General features: G+C 37.5%; 1 protein-coding gene across 1 annotated transcript in view; it reads right to left on the bottom strand.

Annotated features, from left to right (window-relative positions):
• Window positions 1-24607, bottom strand: part of LOC103475882 (seizure protein 6 homolog) — a 114597-nt gene that overhangs the window by 53423 nt on the left and 36567 nt on the right. The window contains exons 2-3 of the mRNA XM_008427824.3: window positions 3633-4358; window positions 3025-3146 (exon numbers count right to left, since the gene is read on the bottom strand). Coding sequence (XP_008426046.2) covers window positions 3025-3146; window positions 3633-4358 — 848 coding nt within the window. The remainder of the gene's footprint in view (window positions 1-3024; window positions 3147-3632; window positions 4359-24607) is intronic.

Here is a 24607-nt window from a genome sequence, read left to right as displayed (position 1 = left end):
ACATGCTATCAGTGTTTACCGTTTCAAAAGGTTTTACTGTGTTAAGTCTAAAATTGCAGATCCCAGTAAATCATTTGCACATTTTCTCCTGTGAGAATCACACAGTCTGAGCAGTATTGATTAAATGTCAATAACTGAGTTAACAAACTGAACTTGGAATTTGCTTTGACACTTAAAACATTTAAATGAGCTGCAACAACTTAAAGTCAAAATTTGATTAATTTGTTTTGATGGTCAAGTCACAGAATCCTGGTACCTGTGGTTTGTACGTAAGAAAACCCATGACAGAAACTTACTGAGAAACATTGATCTGAGAACTATAAAACTATGTATGAAGCAAGTATGCCTAATCTTATCAAAAGAAATATCTGTGATAGTCAACAATGCATTTGCCTCTAGTATTTGGGATCATTGGTCATCTGTAAAGCATAACAAATCTCCAAAAGCACAAGTGACAATGCATAGCACGTTTCTTTTCCTTTTGTAACTTTTATATTTTTTATAACTTGCAAGAGATACAAAAATTTCTCCTCTGACAGAAGGAGGTACACAGTAGCCCCCCCCACCCCAATCTGTTTGCACAGTGCTTGAAAAGAATGACTTCCTTTTGGGTTTTCATGCAGCCTTTCATGCAGTCATGAACTTTTTCATAAACTTACAAAAGAAACGTACCCGAGACACCACAAGCAGCGAAAGCCAAAAGTGGATACATTAAACACATGTGGCTCGGCGAGCGTGCACACAGGTAAGCGTGTGTCTACTCATAAGTAGTTCAAAATTTACTTAAGTTGCCCAGAGAAAGCCTTTGGAGAAAAGCACATTCTCAAACATATACTCCGTCAAGACTTATCTTAGCCCTCCAGAGGCACAAGACAAAGCTTGTGCATTTTAAAGTCTCCGGTGGTAAATGAAGCGCTTGAGGAATTGCAAATGCCGGGGAACATGCTCATACTGACAGTTAATTTTTATAACCTTTTGTGAAGAGACTTACTGAACAAACATTCAACCTCGGATGAGGCCCCGTCTATTTTGCCCCCATCCACCCACTCACTCCAGCGAATTCACTGTCTGCGTGTCTCCAACAAGCGACAAAACGCCGGCGAGTCTTCCCTCGGCTGAAACTAAACCGGAATAAGTCAGGTCTGCTCCCTTCTTAAATAAAACATCGTGGTGCTAAACGATGTCAGTTTAGCAGGCGTTTTTATAAATTGGCTAAGCTTTCATAAACCTTCTGATAACTTTGATGGTTTTTCTTTTGCTTTGCTAGCCTACATATTCAAATTATATTGTTTATTGTTTTCTAGCATGTCTGTCAAGCTACAATCAGTCAAATTTGCAGTTACAGGCAACATGTTTTGATCCACTTAAAGTTCCCACAATCCCCTCCTCACCTTGTCCTGCAACAAACAGAAGATTACTCAAAGATTTGAGGGGAAAAGCCTTAAGATAACTCATTCTAAGCTGACACAACAGAAAACATAAATACTGTACCAGATTTTCAAAGCTTTGATTGGACCTCTGGGTCTTACTTGCTGTTTATTTTTCTTTTCTTCCAAGAAGCCAGTTAATCCGACTTTAATGATGTGTATTTGAACCTACCAGAGATGTTCCCAAGTATGTTTTCCCCCAAGTGTAAGTCTAGTATGTAATTGAAATATCTAATGTCTGAAATAAACATTTGCTTAATGAATGTATGCCTATAATACTACACTGCTGAAGGTTATGAATTCCAGTTATGGGCTCTTTTATATATTCACACCCCATTTAACACATGGACATTTGACAACTTTTATAACCCTTAATTTTAAATAAAGAACTGCAATAAAGCTGTAATGGACTGGTGACCTGCCCGAAGTGTTCCCAATGGCCGCTGGACGTAAGCACCAACCTTGCAAGGGTAAGCAATTATAGATAATGGGTGGATGGATATAAACAGTTATAAATACTATGAAGTACTTTTGAAAATTGTTATTTGTCCCATGAGAAATAAAATTGAAGAATTACTTAATTAAATAGAAAATGTTATTTTTCTAACATTGTTGACAGCTTTTAATTTCTGTGTTTGTCTTGCTCAGTGCTTTTTTTCCTTCTTTTTCAAAGTTAAAGATTATTCAAGAATCATTGAAAACCAACATTGGAAGTGGGTAGAGTATTCAATATTTGTCCTCAAGTAAGAGTATAGCTATTTTAGCATATTTTTACTAAAAAGCAGCCATTCAAAACACAAAAATACATAGTTATGTGCAAACTAAAAGAATTACAAATATAGTACATAACAAAACAACAAATTTATGACAAAACAAGAAGTCTCAATTCAACATGTGCTGACTGTAGATATGTTTCTCACATGTTTGTTCTTCATTTAGTGAAGTTACTCTCTGGGTAGAGTAACCAGGAAGTTCACTCAAGCCAGAGTAGCAATATTCATAATAATATTTGTCATGTAAAATAAAATAAAAAAAAGTAAGGTCTAATAGAAAAACTTCTAGACTTACATTTTTTCCCAAAATGATATTCCAGTAAATGTGGAAAATCAATCCTAATTTACATTTTCCGTAATTTCAAAAAGTGTACATTTGTTGCAATTTATGCTAATCATTATAAACTGCGGAGTATAGTGCAATCTATTAAGCGTTGAGTGGTTTTATCCTGAAAAGCCAAAAATGTATTTGGCTTTTCACTGTTCACTAGCAAAACAGTGAAAAAAATAAGATGAAGGTTGAGGAAAAGTTGAGTTTATTTTAATTTGAAATTGCTGATCTCTTGGTAAGAGGCTTATTGCAGGGTAACAAATCAAACAGGATGTGTGCATTACACACTGGTTCATGTTCCATCCTTACTGCAAGTGACGAAGATTGTTCATGATTCTGTCAAATCTGAGGCATTTTTCTTTTTTGCACCTGAAGAGCAACTTGAAGTAAAGTCAACCATTTGAGTCCACAGACTTTGATGTAATTTCTGGAACCTACTAAAGAAAACTAGTGAAGTTTCAGAGCGACGGACAATAAAGTGTCCAGCACTTACCTGAACCTCAATGCCATATCCTAGGTAGACAGTAATCAAGTAGGTGCATTCATCCCCAGGGTCAACATGCTGCTGGATTTCAATGTTGCCCTCAGACTCAGTAAAATTCATGCTGCATGGTTCTGTTGGAGAGAGCAAAAATAAAAGTGATTTCCTTTTTTTTCCCCAGACCGTTGATCTTTCTGACAGCCCACCTGTGTCTCTCCATGAACCCCATAACCCTCCAACTATCTCGGCAGATATCCTTTTTGATACCGCTTATCTGGGCCCTCAGCCCTCTGCGACCAGAGGAAAGGACAGGCAGGACACATCAGGCAAAAAATCAGATTGTTTTTGACACATGAGCAACTCCGTTATCCTGTGTGGAGGGATGAATAGCAAGCTGTGTGTGCAGAATGCAAAAGTGAACAGACGTGATGCTGATGACCTGATGCTTAATTTCTTCCCTGCTGGGAGAAATGGGTTAAGTCTTGCAGAATGATGCGCCCAACTCTGAATATTTATTTAGTAAAAAAAGAAGAAGACTATATGTTAATTCCAGCTATAACACGAAACCCTTTTTATGATGGAAGACATTTGAAGGTCAAATACAGCATCTACACACTGACCTGACGTTTGCATCGTGGTGATGATAGTTGTGATGACGGTCGTAGACGCTGAGCTGGGATCTTCTTGAAATGACGAAGGAAGCTTAGAGGTCAGATGATCGGGGTTCATTTTCTCTCTGGCCTGGTCTTTCTTCATAATTGTTGAAAAGGGTCCAGGTGTGACATCAACGGGAAAATGTCTTTCCTTTGAGGATAAGATAGCCACTGGGGTGCCTGGCCCTCTGCTGTACGGTGTCACTTGGGTAGTGAGGGAATCTGTTGTTGGCTCCAAATCGCCTGAATCCTTCATCTTCTCCCTGGGAGATTTCGTCAGAGGGAGAGAGACGGGTGGCCCCGGTGTTGTTGGAGAGTATGTGGTCAGTGGAGAGGTGGCAGGCTCCGTGGCAGTAGTGGCAATGTCCGAGAAGGCCGGGGCATCCTTGTGGGCCACGATTTGAGTGACGGCGTCTCCCGCATTCGGAGCCGAGACAAAACCAGGCATGGTGGGGTCTCCAGCCACAGAGCCGTCCTTCTTGAAAAAATGCTGGTCTCCCTGGAAGTCTCTTGTGAGTAGGTGTTCATGAAGCAGCAGACCCTTGAGGATAGGCTGGTGGTTGGGCATGTTCATCGGTGAGACAGTGGTGACTGAGTGAATTTCACTTTCTGTGTCTTGTGTGGGTAAGTGAGTGAAGATGTCCCTGTCTCCATCCAACGCCTTCTTACTGATGCTGTTCATTTCTCTTGGACCTGAGGGTAAAATAAAAAACTTGATTAGGCAAACATGTCATAGCCCAATGAACCATAAAACCTTGGAAGCCTGTAGGCTACCAAAATTGTGCGTAGCAAAGTGTGAGGCTTTCCTCTTGTGTAATTCTATCTCTCATTTTGTTACTGCCAATAATTCAATACGTCTCTGAGTAATTGCCTTGTTACAACGGAAACTGTCAAGAAGTAGGACATAAGAGGCAAATGAGGCCTTAAAATGTATGTTCTGTAATAAACAGAACGATTCCATTTAAAAATCAGAGCAACTTTGGCCTAATGGTTAAACCCATGGCGTTTGTTAAAATTGTTAAATATGAAGCATTGCAGCTAAAACCATTCATACGAGGCCCAAGGAAAGATAACAGGCAAGCAAGATGTGAGGATATAAATCTGTTGACTATAGGAGCAGGAGGGTATGAGAGTCTGACAATATTATAGCCTTTACTAACTACTTCATGGCATCATAGTATTTAAACTGAAACTTTGTGATAAAAAAATATACAAAATCATCTAATTCTTTATAACGTAAATCTCTTAACATTTGGTTTGCATACAAGCAAAAAAAAAAAAAGGATTGCACGATTAGTACAGTGTGTATGTGTTCAGTAAAATGTTCGCAATACGTGAAGACCGATGACATCAACAGCAACCTTAACAGCAGCTACAATAGATTCTAATGGTTTCTATTAACTCGAACTGCAAAAATGCAAAAATAAGCTTTTGGATGACCTAGCCGGCATATTTAATCACTTTGTGTGGATGATTTTTTTTTTCTAAATATTCTAAGAAGGCCTGCCATGTCTTGGTAAATATTTTAGTTTGAACAGAATGAGACATTTAGTTAAAGCAGTTGCGAATGTGATATTCAACACTCCGTCGATGGGAAGGTAGGTGACGTAAAAGGGGGGATACTGAATAAAGCATCACACAAACCATGTTCTATATCGCTGTTGCAAGAGTGGAGAGTGAGAAATCTGTTTAAACTAAAAATGTACACTGAAGATTGGAATTTATTACAATTTGCACAGATACGTTTTAGCATAAGCACATTGGAATTCCAGCTCAAGAAAAGTATAAGTTTATGAAAAGATACAAAAAAAAAACTATGAGGTAAAATTTGTGATGAAAGTCCTTGAGTTGGAGAGCTACCCACAGCATTGAGCGCCCCTGAGACAGTAAAATATGTTTAGTTTTTTATTTCTTTATTTTTTCAGGGTTTCTGTACCCAGGCAATTCTGAAAGCAGTGACTACAAGCTTATAGCAAGTTTAATAAAACCGAATTAAAGAGTTGCACCACGCTGGCAGCAGGATTAAAAAAAAAGAAATAACCAACAGAAATTCTCTGTTTTCTTATTAGGTGGAAAGATGTACTCACCACCACAACATAAAGAAGGTGAGCAAATATAAAAAAGGTAGATAAAGACGACAAAAAGCAATGAATAGATTAACTTTGGAATATAAAACGCGTACCGTATGTATTCAGCCTCGGTACTTTAATGAATAAGAAAGAGATAAGAAAAAAAATACTTTCTCTTTCAATATTATAAAATGTCACAGCACAATGAAGTATATGTTCAGCAGTATGCAAAAGAAATCTGCAGACTTTAGTAACAAAAAATGAATGACAAAACTGAGAAAAAAAAAAAAAAAAACTCGGACTTACCGCATGCTAGCTAACCCTATCTCTGCAGCACCACCTTATTTAGCATCAAGCCGCAGTAAAACCAAATTCAAAGCAAAAAATCATTAATTCCTCCAATTTCTTTCCAGGAACAGACATTGAACCTTGCCTCGAGTTTAAAGTAAAAGCATATGAATAAAAATCATTCCGCACTATCATGTTTCTTCATTTTCAAACTTCAGTAAAGCTTTTACCACTCACACTAGGACACAATGATCAATCACCTCATGCTATGTGATTCTGCAGTTAAGTAATTGCACTGCGTGTCCAAAAGGACAAGTATATTCCCCATTTTCGGCTGCAGTTTTCTCGCTTCGGCTCTTAGGAGAAATCTAACAAATAAATTGTTCTCACTGCTGCAAGGCGTCAAATAATCCAGACAGTTTTTCAGCAAAGAGGGAATACTAGAGAGGCTCTGATGTAAGAGCTATTCTGAAATGATTAAACGTTTGCCAGCAGAATCTACTTTCACATGCTTAGGATATTGTTCGTTTTACCTTGGCACTGGAGATTCTTCTTTCTGGTTCGGTTGACGTAAAATAATACGAGGAGCAATGCAGATAACAATGAGTTTCTGCTTTACTTTTCCATATTTACATACATCTTTCAGATTCTTATGAGACCATGAAAAATACTGTTTGTATGAAACAGTAATAGGCATTTCAAACATTGTTTACAATGTACACATGATACATAACTGCTTGATGGGGAAAAAGCCAAAATAGGGAAAAAGTTCAAGTGATTCTTCCTTGTGTTTGTTAATGTGTCAACGTGAAATAATGCCTTCAGCTTTGACACCTTAATTAGCTTCCATATGGGGTGGCTGTTCTTCTTAATGAGGCAGAAAAACTGCCAACAGATTTTTTTCTTTTTTTTTTTTTAGATGAAAGACTGATGACAGAGCCTGCAAATTAGTGAGACCTCCCTGTGGCGTCTTAAAAAAAGTATGTATCCCCCTTGAACTTTTTTAAATATTTTGTCAGGTTAAAGCCACAAAACTTAACGTATTTTGAGTCGATATACTTTAATATATTTACTCTGATCTTATTTACCAACACAAAGTACCACATTTGGTACAAAAGAAAGTGATGCAAACACCACATTTAAAAAAGATTATTTTCTCAAATTAAGAAATATGCGTCAACTCTGTATAGCCAAATATTTGCCCACAGCATGACGCTGCCAGCACCAAAATTTTCCCCTGGGGATGATGTGTTCAAGATAATGTGTCGTGTTGGATTTCTGACACAGATGTTAGAAACACTTTGGTCTTGCTTGACCAACTGGGCTTGATCAATTTTATTTGTGATAAAATAAAAATCGGACTGATTACAAATGCATGCCGCACTTTTACGTTGATGTTTAAAAAAAAACCAAAAAACAAAAAAACATTTCCCCTTCACTTCACAATTACAATACAAGGTACAGTATGTAGGTATTAGTGACAACAAACAATGAGGACCATTGACAGGGCTTTAGTTGGATATAAACACCCAAAGATTTCTAACTTGAACTTTTGAATGATGCAGAATTTTCAGCTAACTTCAGTAAAAAGAAACCGTGACGAGCAACTCGTCAAACAAACCTCAAACGTGTGTTTGAGAAAAGCTTCCCTTGAATCACAAATTCCATTTTAACTTTGAAGCTAAAAATAACTTTCATTTAGAATCAAGCGAAAGTATTGTTGAGTTAGATGTCAGCATTTCTAACCCTCATTATTTATACATTTTTAGGAAGCATGACTGAAAATCAGTGAATTATAAAAAAAAAAAGACTGAGACAGAGCAAAGTGAAAGTGAAGGCGGGCTTACACAGAGGGACCAACCGTCACAGCCAAAAGGTGTCGCGACAGAATGATATGGAAGTTTTGGCTTGAGCACTTCAGTATGAAAGTATAAAAAAACTCACTGGTATGTAATTTAGCACATGTATATTTGATCATTTATTCAATTTCTGCCTGTCATGAACGCTTCCACCGATATCTGCCTTTCATTTTTGAACACCGCTTTTTACTTTGGTACATATTTCAAATATTTAGAAAGAAAAGGCCACATATTCACTAATGGACTGATGTCTCGTTTGAGTCTTTCTGATCTTAATCTGATCTTGCAAAAAAAAAAAAAGTAGAACAGTACTGCACCTTCCATGATACATTGTGACACAGGTTTCTATTAAGATTTCATCACCGTGATATCCAGAAATTTATGACCTTGAAATTTAAAAGAAACTGTCACTTTTCTCAGTGAACATCTCTCATTTATAATGTTAGCACATGAAAGGAAATTCCTCCTGATTCTTTAAGTTGCAAGCAAAGTTGTGAACTTCCCAGCAAACAGCACATCTCTACACTGATCTGGTTTGCCCATATTTAAAGGGTGGGGATAAAAATGTAAAATCTGCTTTTTAAAAAAATATATATATATTTATCATGTTATAAAGTTATTGACTCATGAAAAACACACCTGGAGTGTTGCTTTGATTCTTCCATGCATGTTTGAGAAACCCTTGACTCTCCTCTGGTAGCCATTCGGCTTTTTAATATATATTTAATATTCTTAACACTGAACACACAAGTCCCCGATTAGACGTTTATATAATCGAATCTGGAATGACTCCTAAAACTGAGCACATTAAAGTTTTAAATATATAATGGTATTTAAATAAATGTCAAAATTACCTGAGCCTTGTAGGAAATCTGGTTTTGCTCATAAAACTTTGAAAGTAATTGAACGCCCCGGCAACGTTCTGCTGACGCAGAGTCGTTTTAGCACATCTAATAAAAGATTGATCAAGCTATTCAAAAGGCTCGGGTAAACAATTTTGTTACAAAGCCTGTCCCAGGCTGACGGAACTGACACATGCTTTTACATTTCGCACTGACAGACACCAACAGCAGAGCATTTATCTTTCTTGGCAGCAGAAGCGATTCAAAGACGTTTCTGATGTTTTAGGATGGAGCAGAAAAAAAAGACATTCCTCGTAGCCTTATTCTGTCACAACAAGAGCAGCTAAACAGCACTATAAAGGCAAACTAAGCGTATTTGACATGTCCCACTCCCAGACAGAATAAGGAGAGTAAAGAGAGGTCTTCATAAATGATTGAAGGGTGCACCACTGCACTCCTCCCACCCTCCCCCTCTTCGTAAAAGCAAACTACAGAGGAATCTCAAGTACATACTACTGTACGATAAAGCCGGGGAATAATCTTTAGCCAAGATGAATGTTACAGCTGCTTCAGACTCTTAACTAATGCCTCCTTTATGCTTTCTTTGCTCATTTATTTATTTTTTGTCTCCCTCTCTCTGCTTCTATGTGTGGTACAGATTTTGACCATCCAGTTGCTGTCCTTCAGTCAGAATATCGAGCGTACACCAAGAGAGAGACAGAGAGAGAATGGTAGAGGACTGGGCTGGACTAGAGTTTCTCATACAAAGATCAATACAGGATCAATGGGTGAAGGCTGGAGACCTCGCTGTAGTGATTACAGAAAGGAGAAGTGGAGCTACCGTATTGTTCTGATCTCTGAAGCTTAATTGGGTGTTTATGGGTGAGGTTTTTATGAGGCACAGCATAAAACATTTTTAATTTGAAGGTGTCATCAGTGGTGCACGTTTGACAGCTTTTACTTCCTATGAATCCTGGGAGCGTGACAAGAAAACACCTCGGTATTTCTCGTGCAAGTGAAGTTTGTCTCCCGAGATGCTAACAAGTTGTTTGAAGCGCGTGACTTCATCTGGTGAGCTAAGTCTGACCTAGTATTACAAATATGAAGGTCAGTGCTTTAAGACTGTGTCTTAAGACTTTTACTTTTTTAGTTTTTTTAGAAAGGACTTGGTTTTGGAGTTGTTCTGTTTGGCTGAACTATTCAGTGAGCTGGCCAGTGGCTGAAGATTGGATTCTTGGTTCTTTGTATTGAGTCGGAGCTTCAGGATCTCTTCTTCCTAAGTCATTCTAAATAATGTGCCTCATCGGTTGAGCGACGAGGACGTGAAAAATATCTTACAGCAAATATTGCACTAAAGTAAATGGTAATTTTACATTTTATGTTTGAGATGAATTGGATTATCTGTAGTTACAATCTAAAATACTTAAAACTGACCAAAAAGTCAAGTGAAAAATTTCACACTTAACGAAGATTATTTAAAACATTGCTTCAGATTTATGAAAAAATGTCCTCTACAATTTTTTTTTTATCAATTAGAAATTTGACAAGACAAGGAAAACACAACATGAGAAGTGATCAAACCTGAACTTAATTATTCTGCACTGATTACAGATTCGCCAAAACGTGTGTTGCACAACCAACTGTAAAAACTGGGGATTCTTTGATTTTCTGAAGAAAAAAAAAATAATAATAATTTTTTTGTCTCATTGTCATGAACCTAGTGTTATGAATCATCCCATCTTTTCGGCTGTAAGGTTCAGCCTGGCCAAAACTAAATTCCCAAGATGTAGCTTTGGGCTTTACTCCACTTTTCTTGGATTTGATCTCTTTCAATTTCAATTCACGAACAGCATTGAACACTTTTTTAGTTTTAAAATCCTCTACATCCTTTCCCCCCCCCCGCCCTTTTGATAAGCATAACATAACATTATCTTATAATGTTATCAAACCTGAACCCAATTATTTTGCACAGGATTTTTCTGTTTGGCCGCTTATTTGCTCTATGATTCCCAGTGACGTAGCAAGCTCATGTAATCAGATTTATGATCACATTATTTCTTGTCAAAGTGAAATCTGCTGCAGGTGAACTGACTCCTATGTAGCTGCATCCTGGCAGAGAGCAAAGGTGTGAGCAGTCCCTCCCCTTTGCGTTCAGATGAGGAACGCTAAGGCGTTTCTCATCTGATTGGTTGTTTGTGACTGAGAATCGTGTAATTCTGCAGATGTCTGTAGGACCTCCAGATTATCTGTCTCATTTTATGACATAGAATTAGTTTTAACAAATATGTTAAAGAAAAAAAAAACATACCATTTATAAAAAAACATACATGTAAAGTTTCTAGCATCCATTTGCCAGAATGTCAAAATGGTCCCACTAAGACCGTTCGAAAAGTCATCTCATGCTAAATCCTACAAATATTACCAAAGAGCACTTTAAAATGATTCCTGCGTTCAGCAAACTCCTCCTTAGCGGCAGCACTTTTACGGCTATTGTGCTCGAAGGTTTCACACCAGCTGCAGACGCACTGCGATAAGATGGCACAGCCAGTGTACTTCCACAGCTAAGTGATCCTGATATGCTGTGTCAGGTCCACAAAATGGATGTCATGCTATCATAACCCTTGACACACCAGGAAGTTGCATCAAATCACTTTGTGGCCAGACTTGTGACAAGATTCATAATAAATCAAAACTGGATGACAGATGGTAACTCTTGTGAGAGCTGTTGTTGCTCCGCTCCTCGTTCAGGCCCGATTCAGTGCCGCAGGCCTGGCGGCTAAAAGCAGCAGCCATGCTGCACACTCGAGGGGGTTCTGCGCGTGCCTGTATCAAATCGCACGATGCTGGAGCTGGTTAATTAGAGCTTATTCATAAATTAAAGGTGGTAATTACTGTGATAGAATGAGATCACAGTTATTTTATTCTGAAGCAGTGGCACAAATACAATAAAAATCCATTAGCTGTCCCGCCGGAGCGGTTATATTTGCCTTGTCGGAGCAGTCGGTGCGACAAAGCGACGAAGCGTTTCTTAGAAAAGTAAAGTTTTTACAGGCCCCAGGAAGGAACTTGTGTCCTCCCACTCCATTTGGAAAACAATGTAATGTACCAAAGGAAGCCGCTGTCTGTGTTTTTACGAGAAGGAGAAAATCTATAATAAAAAAAAAGAAAAGAATGACTTTATAACAAATTAATACTTGTTTAGAATGTCCCAGCTTGTCTATGAATTATCTCTAAAAGATGTTCAAACACCAGGTTTTCCAGAGCTGAACTGGAACTGGTTTGGGGAGTGGCTTCATTCAAAAGTGCCTTAAATGGACCGACAAATGCTTTACATGTTTTTTATTGGACGTTGGATTGATATTAAACAAGAGCTGTGTGTCACCAGTCACTGTCAAGTTCTATGTTTACAGATTTCAAAGGTTTATTTTGCATTTTCTCATACATGCATGAACAAATCAAAGCAACACTCCAGGTGTGTTTTTGATGAGGAAATAATATCATGACATCATAATACCTCCACTCTCGGCCCCCTTTCAGTAGATCCAGCATATCAATTTTAGCAACTGTTATGAAGTATCAGATTAGTTCAAAAGTGTCTCATGGTGGTTGCTGTTTATTTATTTTTCTTCATTTGAATTTCCAGAAAGACATAATTAGTCTTTTAAGCACATTAAAATGATCCCAAAGTGCATCTGCAGATATATCGTCCGCAGACTCCGTCATAACAAAAGCTATTTAGCTCTGATGTCTGCAAGTGACACTTATAACAAAGCTACAAGCTCTAATATGATGTGAATCTATAACAATCGCTCAGTCCGCGCTGACTGCGATGACAGATTGAGCAATCACAGGGGAATGATCTTGAAGAAGGCAAGCGAAAGCCTCTTGTCTCAGGTTGCCTATCTACGGAGTCATCAGCGAACACTCAGTGCATGTAAAGAGCGCTAATAAGATGGGACAAGCCACACTTGAGGCAGGCTGCTGATTGACATCAATCTCCTAACATCCAGGGGTTTTATTTCCTTAATATAACAGAGGGCCACTAGAAAAGCAAATCAATAAGGAGCTTCCGCTGGGCTCAGATACAAGTCCTTCAGATTACCCTGCAGGATCCCTCATAGGCCTCTCAATGGAGGTCTGCGCTCCAAATTTTATTCAAACACTTTGAGGGCAAACTGCGTATCACAGCGACTTTCTCAGTTTCTCGTGCAGCAGGTGAATTTCATGGAGTCTGCATCTATAAAATTGTAAAGAAGACATACTGAAATCGTAAGACTGAAAGTCGTATTGAACATGTTAAAATTCTTTCAACATAAATTTATCTCTGACGGAGCTACTGACATGGAATCCCTGCCGTATCTTCTTAATAATAAGTAATCTGCTAATACAAAAATAAGAATGATAATCATAAGCAAATAAACCCATGAATTACAGAATGAAAAAGTATTGCACACATGAAGAAATAAAGTTGCAAAAGGGCATGAAAACCAATAAAATAGCTAAAATCTAACAACATTTAGAAATACAGAAGACCCATCTAGCATACACAAGCCAAGAGTAGATGTTCCTTACAAGATTTCGGACAGAGGCATTAAGATCTGTCTAAAATCAAAGACAACGGTGAGAGTTGAAGGACAACCTGGAATTTGTAGGGAACATTTGTAATGCACTCAATCGCTGTTGCCTCAATAAACGCTCACCACGAAAGACTCCACTGCAGGAGAAAGAACATGTTGTAGAACGTTCAGTTTTTGGTGCAAAACAGTTTGGCAAGCAAATGAAATACCGAGGCCATCGTTTCATCAAATAACAACAAAATGTAACTCTTTGAGGTTGTAACACAGCACATTTATCCAAAAAATCTCTGTGACAGTAAAGTCTGGAGTTAGAACCGTTATGGTGTGGTGCTGATTTTCAGTGCCAGGTACAAATAACTAAGGGAAAGATGAATTAAAAAATTGCGAAAACTATTTCCCCCCCTGCATTAATTATTGATCATTTCATTGTATTTATAAAAGATGTACCTAGAAGAAAGATTAAAAAAACGCATTAAAAAAAAGCCACACATTTATCTTCCTAACAAAAAAGATAAAAATCAAAAGATCGCACTCTTCAGAATGTTCAGCTTCTAAGGATCACACAGTCCTTTCACCGGCTTCTTGGTTTCTGAGTCACAAGGAACAACATGTTGAGACGAGTCGCACTCCCATCCTCCATCCGCCCTTTGACTTCATTGAGCGGAACCATAACTTTTCCTTTTCATTTATCACGGCCTGTCGATGTTTCGGTTCACTGGGCGCTCTCCTTCAGACTGACTTTAGCAAAACAGCCTTAATGGTGCTTATAAGGCCTGACCTTTAAACTGCAGCAGAACAAAAACAGACTCGCTTGGCTCTGTGATTTGCATGAAATATGCACTGAAGCACTTTAGCTGCGGGAGGCAAACTGGACAATCGAAAAGAAAAAAAAAAAGAAAACGAAACAAAACAAACAAAAAAAATACTCAATGATAATTGGTTGATTATATCTTATTTGGTGATAAATTGTGAGCAGTTTATCTTCAAAAAGCCTCAGCCTTTCTTATTCGGTCTTCTTCATTGACTTTCTTTTTTTTTTTTTATTTTACTTTTCGTTTTCTTCCCTAGGTTACACAAACTAAATGTGCCATGTACAAGATGTGCAAGTGCCGCCTTTGTAATGATGGTGGGATCTGTCACGCGCCATAACCAAATCCTTGCTGTGTTTTAATTTACCAATGCTCTGCATCCTAGAAAATTCTTGGAGGAATGTCTCTTTCCACACTTCATTTCCTTCCATTAGAGTAATTCATCTTTCCATTTTCTTCCCATTTACTCCACGGGTGAAGTCAATTACTGTGATAAGAAAGCTTTGGGTGAAATAAGACCTACAAGTTTAAAATCTGCCATCTATTATTGTACAGTACGGCAAGGAATTTGTTAAATGTCTGCTAATGATTCTTGTGAAGTAATGAAAGTTTGAAATCGACAAAAGAAACTTTTAATTGTGATTTTTTTTTTGCACGCTTTTTATTGCAATCTTTCTCACCTTTAACTGCCACATCCACTGGAAACTAATAATAAGTATAAAGAGGCAAAAATAGCTCACATATTCACACAATATTGTCTGGAGTGTTCTTTGAGAGAGCAGGTTGTACATCTGGCTCCTACCCCTGACAGCACAGACATTAGCGTTGAGTTTAAAAGCTGCTTGATTGATGCCACACTCTCCGTCCGTCGTCAAATGATTTCCCTGCCCCATAACAAATCCATCAGCTCATGGAAAACACAGCTAAAAAAAAAAATAGCACGTTGGGCAATTTTCTACCTCATCTGTGAGCTGGCTATAAAGTGGCATGCCTACGTCGGCCATTACACTTGTCAATACTCTGTATCTCATGGGTGGGCTCTAGCCGTAACGCTGAATTAGTCAGGCTAGACAACAAAAACAGGAATGACTCATTTTTGCCTTGAGAGTTTGCCCCCTTTCCCTCCCCGTTTTTTTATCAGCAGAAGGAAGAAAAAAACTTGTGGAAATGAAAGCAACCAACAAGATAGCTGTATTGCTTTTGGCAACAAACAGAATTCTCCTTTGCTCGAGTTAATAACGCTGGTATTGTCAGCGGTTTGTGCAACCATGACAGTATTTGGCTAGGCCTCAGAGAAAAGTTTAAAAGTCAATGAGGTGGTTCTGCTTGGCATTCTAGTGTTTACATTTTTATTCTAGTTGGCTTCAATTTCAGCACTAATCATTAAACAAAGCCTCATATGCCAAAACATGCTGGGATATTGTTCTACAACGCAAATAGAGTTGGAAAAACTTCCTATGGTGAAGTTTTATTGTTGTACCTTTAGAAAGCTTAAAATCCTATAAACAACGGCAGCACAACTCCTCATTGCTGGAAGTAATGCAATTGTGGTGGATACTAATTTTATTTATGAAACAAAAACACTGACTAAACTGAAAGGTGATCACAAGGCAAACCTCAGCAACCAGGTTTCATGTGTGTTTACGCTTCTATTTTACAACTTCTTTCCAAAGCGAGAATGTGAATTATGACGAGCGAATAAATCACTTACTGAAGACTTAAGTGCAGAAATTAAGGAAGTAAGAATGGTAAACTACTGCTTCCAAACTCCGATTGTTACCATTTATATTATGAAACAAAAACATATTCTTATTCTAAGACAAGATTACCATAAACTACCAGAAGAAAGAAAATGTCTGTGGCCAGTAATGTTATGTCAAAACATTTGTGGGATTCATTTTTGGAAAAAGATGCTATTTTTCTCAGTATATCTGTGTGAGGTTGGTAGTATTACCCAACAATTGTATTTTTAATTTTAGGACCACGGTTACCAAACCTAAGCCTTCAATTGCTTCTGCAGGTTTTTCATATTTTCTTATTAAATTGAATGTGTTGAAGAAGGAAAACATGGACAAGCATGCAGGAAAGAGGACCTTAGGGAACATGATGGATTCTCCTTTGCCTGCTCTGTGCATGAGATTCTTGTCTGCTGGCTACTGTACTCCCATGCCAAAACCAATACAAATGTTTTTTTTGTTTTGTTTTTTTACTTTGTGTTTTTTTTTGTTTGTTTATTTATTTATTTAGTTTTAACTGTCGTAGGCTTCGAAGCTGTGCTTTTTGGTCTGAGGTTTAACACCATTCTGAATATAAAGTAATTCATCTTCACTTCAAAGACTATGATGCAATTTGCCTTTAGATCCATATGCTGACCACAGAGGGCCAAAGCTAGCACTAGCAATAAAAACAGAGGAATGTAATTAAGATAACTTCTTTAATTTCATTTCATCAGATTACATCAAAATTACAAGCACTATTAAAATACAAAACATGATACAAAAAATTTTTTTTTTACAATTTATACAAATTATATTTGTTAAGCATAATTAGTACAATCTTCAGACTTCTTGTATTTTTACATTGGGAAAGTTTTCAATTTACTTTCTCAAATATTCATAACATCTCGTCACTGACAGCTCCGTTAAAAATCCTGACATTTGCCGTGAAACAGGAGCTGGTTTTATGTCGTTTTAAGTTCAGATTAAAGGTCCTCGCACCTTCTTTCCCCCACCTTAGCAGCTGTTCCTTTTATCAGCATCTAAAGAGCCGGCCACTCAATGTCACTCCTATGATCTATAAAGCCTCTTTATTCCACTCCCACACACATATGGTACAACTTCAAAAGCCAGATTTAATGCTGCTGCCATAGTTTCCATATATAGCACGCGCACACGGTGATTCTTACATTAGACAACGTACGCCTATTTATTCAACAGCAGTCACAACCTATAAGTGTGGAGGCAGGTCATTAAAGCGGTCGTGCTGAGTCACGCGTCAGGAAGATAATAAAGACAGCACTTTAGAGCACTTTTCTCTGAGAATCAGGCTGAGCGTTTGGCGCGATGTCTCCAATTGTGGTCTTGGCATTCTGATCTCTTGCTTCAGGCCAGTGCTGCTCATTTCCACATGGTGCCATGAAGAGCTTGTTAGAGAGTCATGACTTGAATATTATATTTCATCAGTGATTTCTGATATGGCTGCAAGGCTGCCAGACAGAGATCTATAAAATAAAGCTGTGATCTTCGTCTGTGCAATAAAATATTTCTGCAACCGCATCCTCGCCTTGCCTCGTTTAAAACTAGGTACGAAGTGTGGGGGGAAATGATTCATAATACGGAGTTTTCTAAAAGAATAACGGACCGATCATATTCAAGAGCGAGTCTTGACCTTCCCGCGTTTATTGGAGTGGATGAGAGAGAAAAAAAATGCGAGGGGTGGAGGGGGAGGAGGATTAACAGAGTTAAAGATAAAACATTGCTGCTTCTGCACTGACACATTCAAAGTAATAAAAGTGTTTTATCTGAACCGCGCTAAAGCAAGAGAGTGGAATAAAGTGTAATTGGTCATAAGCGCTGGAGAAAAAATGAGAAAGGCAGAAAGTGCATGAACACAAGGCTTTAAATTGATGAATGTTTTGACACGTAATGGTTCAATCTCTTTGAAGGAAAACAGCGACAGTTCAGACAGAATCCCTGTGCAATTAGATTATCATTCTTGGAGGATGATGTTATTTTTTTTTCCATTTAAACATGACAGCCTGAAAACCAAATCTGACTGAGGAGACAAAAGAGAAGTGCAAGACAGCATGCATTTGTTGGATGAGTGATGAAAGATTTCTTAACAATAGTCTTTTATATGTCAATTTAGACTTTTCTTAAAACCTTTTTTTTTTCCCCCACAGTCTTTGCTGGTGTTGTACAATAATGTGACTTTCCTAGGACAGGCTGATCAATTATTCTCCTCAGCAAAGGATCATAATATCTACTGAGGCAACATTGTATTGCTGTATGTTTACACAGCCTTCGATCCTAGAAACAACTGCACCACGTAGCTCTTTGTTGGAAATAATTAAGGTGAACATTAGCCTAAATTTACAAAAAATTATAAAATGTTTGTACTCTAAAACAAGTTTTAAATTAGGTACAGACTGTATGTAAATGTGGACAATAAGGGGATGGTTGGTTTACCTTTTGTTATTTCTATGTCTATACTCTCAAACCCCAGTTCAGCATCTTTAGCATTGTCCCTTGAATTGATGACTTGAAAATAAATACTCTAAAACAGTTCAGCCGACACAATGGAGCTAATTCCGGTACTAGCAACGCAAGCATTTCCCCGCAGTTCTGTTCAGGAAATACATTCTTCTGAAGGCGGTTTCGAAGATTATCATAGCAGTGCTCTGAGTTCGGATATAAAATAACGTAACACGCCTCAGGGACCGTGATTACAGAGTTTGGAAAGTGGCGAGAACAGCCATGTCAATATGCTGCATGTGATGTTGAAATTGGTTTTATGGGTTCTGGCAGGGGGATGGCAGAGAGCAACGCCAGGTGAGAGCCCGTGAGTACACAAGTCTCAAACTATAAACGCTGTAAAGCAAAACAAAAGCTGACTATTGGGAGGTGAGGAGTGGGGGGAAAAATATTAACTCTGACAATGATGGATGACGCTGCCTTCCGAAGAGAGGGGAGGGGGTTGAGAAAAAATTGTCCCCTTTTAGAGCTGAAAGATGAAGCTATAGACCAAATATTGAACTCCACGTGTTTTTGACAAACATAACACTTCATGTTGTTTTTTTTGTTGTTTGTTTTTATCAGTATATCAGATTTTTATTCTTTTACTTTTACCTAAGCAGTAAATGTTAGACCATACAGCACAGCCTTGCACAGTGCTTGTTTACATTGGTTGTATTATTGACGAGGTACAGAAGAATGGATATATTTTACAAAAAAAAAAAAAAAAAATGGCATGAAAATGTATGGAAAAATTGTTAAGGCCATTACAGAAATCAAGCCGTTCAGATAGGCACACAAATACAAATTGATTGTGTTTTAGCCTCACTTCTATCCTAACCCCAAGATACACAGCAAATAGAAAGACTTAAGTGCATGTTTGATTCCTTTATTATTTGTTTTTACTGTATCTCAATATCTGTGTTTCCTGGTGATGTTACTATAAAGTTCCCTCTCGTTTGCTGAAGACAATTCTTGAAACATTTTCCAAGCACAAAGTGTCCTTTCAGGGCCCCCTCGCCCATCCATCTAAATCCAATACATGTATGAAATCATGGTTCACAGTGCGGCTTCCTGCAGTGCACCCTCAGTCAGGGTGCAGGAACTTGACAGGATTTAAGTATATATTTATTTTCTCAAGAAAAAGAGCAGCTACAGGTCAACAGTTATCCTTTCCAAAGACAATATAATGCATTGTCCATTTGAGATGCGCTCTGAAGCTAAAAATCGATGCAGGTCTTCCCACCAGGACAATTCTATTGGCCAACCACTGTGATAATTTGAGATTAAGGTTATTCTCTTCAAATTCTTTCCAACCTTACAGTGCTGAAGCTGTTGTTTTTTTTTTGTTTGTTTTTTTCCCACCGGCTAGCGAAAAGGTTAAAGGGAGATAAGGTCCAAGCTGTCCAAACAAAAACATGAAATTGCCACTGATAACAATAAGAGATAATGGTGAATCTGCTGGACTGTAAGGAAGAGACAAAATGAAAAACACAAAGAGGAAAAGGTCACAAACAATTGCTTTCGCTTTAGATTTTTAGCATTTTTGCAGTTTGTTTTTTTTTCAGCCGAGTGTATCATTTCAGGAGGAGTTATTGAGGTGTTTGTGCATATACATATACAGTTCATGTGGTACAAACTGTTAGTATGACAATTTTTAGCTGTGATCTTCACTATTCTGTGAAAATCTTGTTTGCAGTTTGCCACAAGTCATGTAAGGAAAACGAGTGGAAAAAGTTGATCAGGCCACCGCAAAACACCATACATGGTAGTAAATAAACACTGTATAAAGGAACACTTTAAGCAAAAAAGATTGGACAAATTGACTTTATGTAGATGTGCAAAGCTTGAAGAAGACATCTGTGTTAAAGTGTTGCCCAGATTTGTTTTCCTTTTTATTTGTGTAAATCTGATCACTTTTTTTTTATTTCAAAAGAACAGTATTGAGACACCCAAAGTATGGAGAGCCATTTCAGCCAAAATTAAATAAATAAATATATATAGGGAAAATAAATAAATGAGTAAAAAAAAAAATAAATGGGTAAAATAAATATATAAATGAGTAAAAAAAAAGTTATTTAGTGGGTAAAATAAATATATAAATAAATGTGTTTATTTCCCCATTTTTTATTTATTTTACCCATTTATTTATGTTTTTACTCATTTATTTATTTATTTTCCCTACATATTTATTTATTAATTTTGGCTGAAATGGCTCTCCATACCAAAGAAGTAAAACAACCAAAAAATTACTGGTACCTCTGAACAGATTCCAGGTTTGACTTTTAGAATCAAATGTTTACTAATTCCTATTTCTGTTAACCTAAAAGTTATTTTTGTTGTTGTTGGGAAATCAACCACTTTACAACAGCAGCTTACTTCATTAAGTAACGTAGCGGTTTTACACTTTCAATTACTTTAAGACCTTAAATGTTTGCTTTAACAAACAGAACTGTTATGTGCGACTCCAAATGTTCAACTTTCATCTAATTGAATTTTTTTTCACATAATAACAAGGCCCTTCTTCCTTCACTGAGAGCGTGCTATTATGAAGCGCTTTAAATTACCAGGTACTGGGTCAATGTTTTTGCACTCAATAAAGCTGACACTTTAAGGGATGGCGCAAAAGGAGATAATTAACGGTAATTTTGGCAAAGCTGCTGTTATTTTGAAGCAAAATTTATACTTTTTAAGAGCTCGACAAAAAACAAAATTACCCTTTTCGCCACTACATTAAAAAAAAGTGAGTTCAAGGTTCCTTCAGGGGAAGGAGAATCATCACTGTTTGTAAACTTTTTATGGCCTTTTTTTTTTTCCCCTGTGCTTTTCTAACTTTGGCAAAATTGGATTTCAAGCGTGGCTACCCTAAGAAGATCTACAAACACATGTCGCGCAAGAGCAAATCTGTGTGGAAGAGACCGCTGAGTGAAAAATAAAGCTGAGAAAATTAAAGGTTTAGCTCGAATGGACTTAAGGGCCAGAAATGGATTTATAGTGCCCAGTGAATCATTCTTGTTTCATCCCCGTTAATATGCATTTTTAATGGTTTGCCTGTTTCTGTTTCAGCAATAATAATGCCTTCATCAGGGGGTCTTTCATCCTCACCCCTGTCTCCTGCAGCTAAACTGTTGCGTGGGTGGCTTCATCGTTAATGTAGTTTTATTAATTATAGCTCCCTGCAAGCGAAAACATACAAAGCGGTATCCATGATGAGCACTTTCACATATGATTTCACACTTGACATTATTCACCAAGTCTCCTCATCCATAATAGCGGGCTTCTCTCATCCCGTACCTGTTATATCTGAAACTTTTTTTCTATTTTATGTTATATGATGGACATTATAAATGCTTCAAATGTTCCCAGAAGCAAATGTGCACATTTCATTTACTTAGCAACTTTCACAGATAAAAACGACAAACTGCTTCGAGAAGATAATGAGCAGAATTAAAACATGATTAACCAGACCAAAAAAGAAAACCTAATTAAATAATACAAACTGGATGGTGAGCATGTATATATATCAAGTTTAAAAGGTAAATTTTGACTGGACAATTTTAAATGTATGTTGTTGTTTTTTTTAGATTTTGTGGCATTACTCACATTTAACCATTAGCCGCTTGACAGAAGGAAGGGTAGAGAGAGAAGGGGAACATATCCAATAAATAACTTTCCTCCTACTCTCCCACCTAATCTGTGGATCTCTGCTGGTTTTTAGATTCCTTTTAGATTTTCAGATTCCTGTATGTAAAAAGTGTTTCTTACACTTTAAAGTGGATTTAATGTTACAAATTGAAAAAAATAAGATGAAGGGATATGAATCTTTTTTTTTTAAAGAAAATACACATCCAGCCGTCTTCTCAGCCCCTCCTACTTCCCCACTGACATACAAATGCGGGTTGATAAATTCAGTTCATGTACGAACAACGCTTCATCGATAGAGACCGACTTCTTCTAAAAGGCCCTGAAGATTTCAGCCCCGGTTAATTGGCCTTGTTGGAACTCTGTGAGTGTTTTAATAATGCAGATCCCAGGATTCAGTTTGATAGTATATGCTTATCGACGGGCTTCAGTCAATAAGCACATACACTGACAGAGGAAGAGCTTTATCTATACCATATTCACACTCCTGGTACAGAAGATCAAAGATCAGGTGTACTATATAGATTCATTGTTTTTTTTATCTCAGTTGTTTTGTTTGGTTAGGATCATTTTCTTTGTAAAAATCAAAAGTTTATTGTAATATGGATTCAAAATATAAAGGAGTCTGCATAGCGTCATACCTTAAATTAAGTGCATTCCCAACAATAAAGTATAGATAGTGTTCACGTACAATGTTCTTGAACTCATGGCAGGATGATTAGATGAAATTTAAAGCATAATAAGAACATTAATTGGTGAGCAAAACAATCTCTGCTACTGCAACTATGAGGGAAATCTTGCCTCATTTTCCTCTTTCATGTCTCTTATTTTTCCAGTTTGCTCCTCTCTGAACCCTCATGGCTGCCTAGTGCAGCTCCTCGAGGTCTTTAAAGACAGCAGGTGGTCACCACACCCACGCCAGCACAGACTCTTGTGATATCACACATGGAAGAGACATGCATCAAAGCCGATACTCAACTCTGCAGCTGTTTATTCAGTCGCCATGCAGGAGGTGAGCAGCTCTTTATTTCAGCTCTCTGCTTTGCATAAACACAAAGAACCCGTCTCACATCTATTAGCTGAAATCTACCGAGTCTCTGTGTTGTGTTTTTGTTGAGTACACAGAAAACAGGGTCATATTGTGAGATGCCTTGTAGCATGTATTAGCAGGGGTCTTAGTATGACAAAAAAAAAAGCTGTCTTTTTTTTTTCTTTGTTTTTTTGACACCTGAGTGAATTTTCACGGTTCGTTTGGAAAATAACATGGCTCACCACCCAGGGCACCATTCCATCAGGAGCGTTCAGAAATAAAAACCCAGCAAAAAAAAATAAAACGGAGTCTGTCCCTTGCACCCAAATTGAGTTTTCAATTGCTTATTTATAAATTCAGGCAATTAGAACTTGGTCTCAATCTACATTATACATGTTGTGGCCACTAAAACAAATGTATAATATCTGATTTAAATCCTGCAATATGGATTCTAAGCTAAATATTATTAGCTTTTGAAAAATAAATATCTGGCCTGAATCTGCTAATCTAAAGTTCAAAATCAAAGTTGTCAAAAACAAACTGCACTAATCACAAATTCTTTAAAATACAGTTTGAAATAAAAAAAAAATTGTTTATGTGAAATCACAAAAATATACAAAATTTTTCGCTTAGTAGGGCTACTAAGACAAGCATAAAAACTGATATATATGTATATATAAAATTAGTTACTATAGATTGCTTACAGCTAGACAGTACAGTTTTATTTGTGGAATAAACAGGAATTTTTTTTATTTCTCATTTTTCCTCTCTCTAAAACTATTTCCACACATCACCCCAACACAACATCCCCACAGAGAAGCATCATGCTGCGGGGATACATTTCTAGGAACTGAAAAGCTGACTGATGGGAAGATGGATGTGGCAACAGACATGTGGCAACAGAGTGGTTTAGATGAAAGCCCATTCATGTGCCAGAATGACCAAGTCCTGGTGTAGATAAAATTTCAATTGAGAATCTGCGTCAACTCCATCCAAATTGTCTGAACTTGGTCTCCCTTGCTACCCGTTAAGTCCCCATTTTTTACCAGCCTTTGCCTGCCTCAACTGCCAAGCATTGGTCATATTTGTGAGGCACGTAAAGTTTCAACTCGAGACCAAAAATATACACGCAATATGTAAAACAATATTAGCCAACTTCCACTTCTGCGTCCACATAACAAAGTAAAATTCTCACCAAACCATCAAGGCTTATCTGTATCTATCCTCTGGCAGGTTTTCACAAACATGACCCAAAAACCTCTCTCTTATCTGTTTTTTTCAAAGTGATGTGGCCTGACAGTAGCAATATCATGCATGAGGCAGAGTGAATAATTCAGGGTATTTTTTTTTTTTTAAACTACAAAAGACTGGGGAAGAGTGACAACTCATCAATGCCGGATAAAGGGACTGCATGAATAAGGAATGCAGAAAATAGATTCTGGTAACCCGGCACCATCCACTTTTTTCTGCAGTATCACTTCACATGTTTATCTTCTTTACCCTGCATGTCCCAAAAAGATTTCTGTGGCCGAGACCAGTTCAAAGGAGGTCACGGGGGATTGAGGTGAAGAGATTTTTAATGATGACTAACGCT

The sequence above is a fragment of the Poecilia reticulata genome, chromosome 14, assembly GCF_904066995.2.
Source record: "Poecilia reticulata chromosome 14, P_reticulata-male-v2, whole genome shotgun sequence".
NCBI lineage: Eukaryota > Metazoa > Chordata > Actinopteri > Cyprinodontiformes > Poeciliidae > Poecilia > Poecilia reticulata.
Note: the sequence above shows the minus strand (reverse complement) of the source record. Positions and strands in the feature narration are given on the sequence as shown.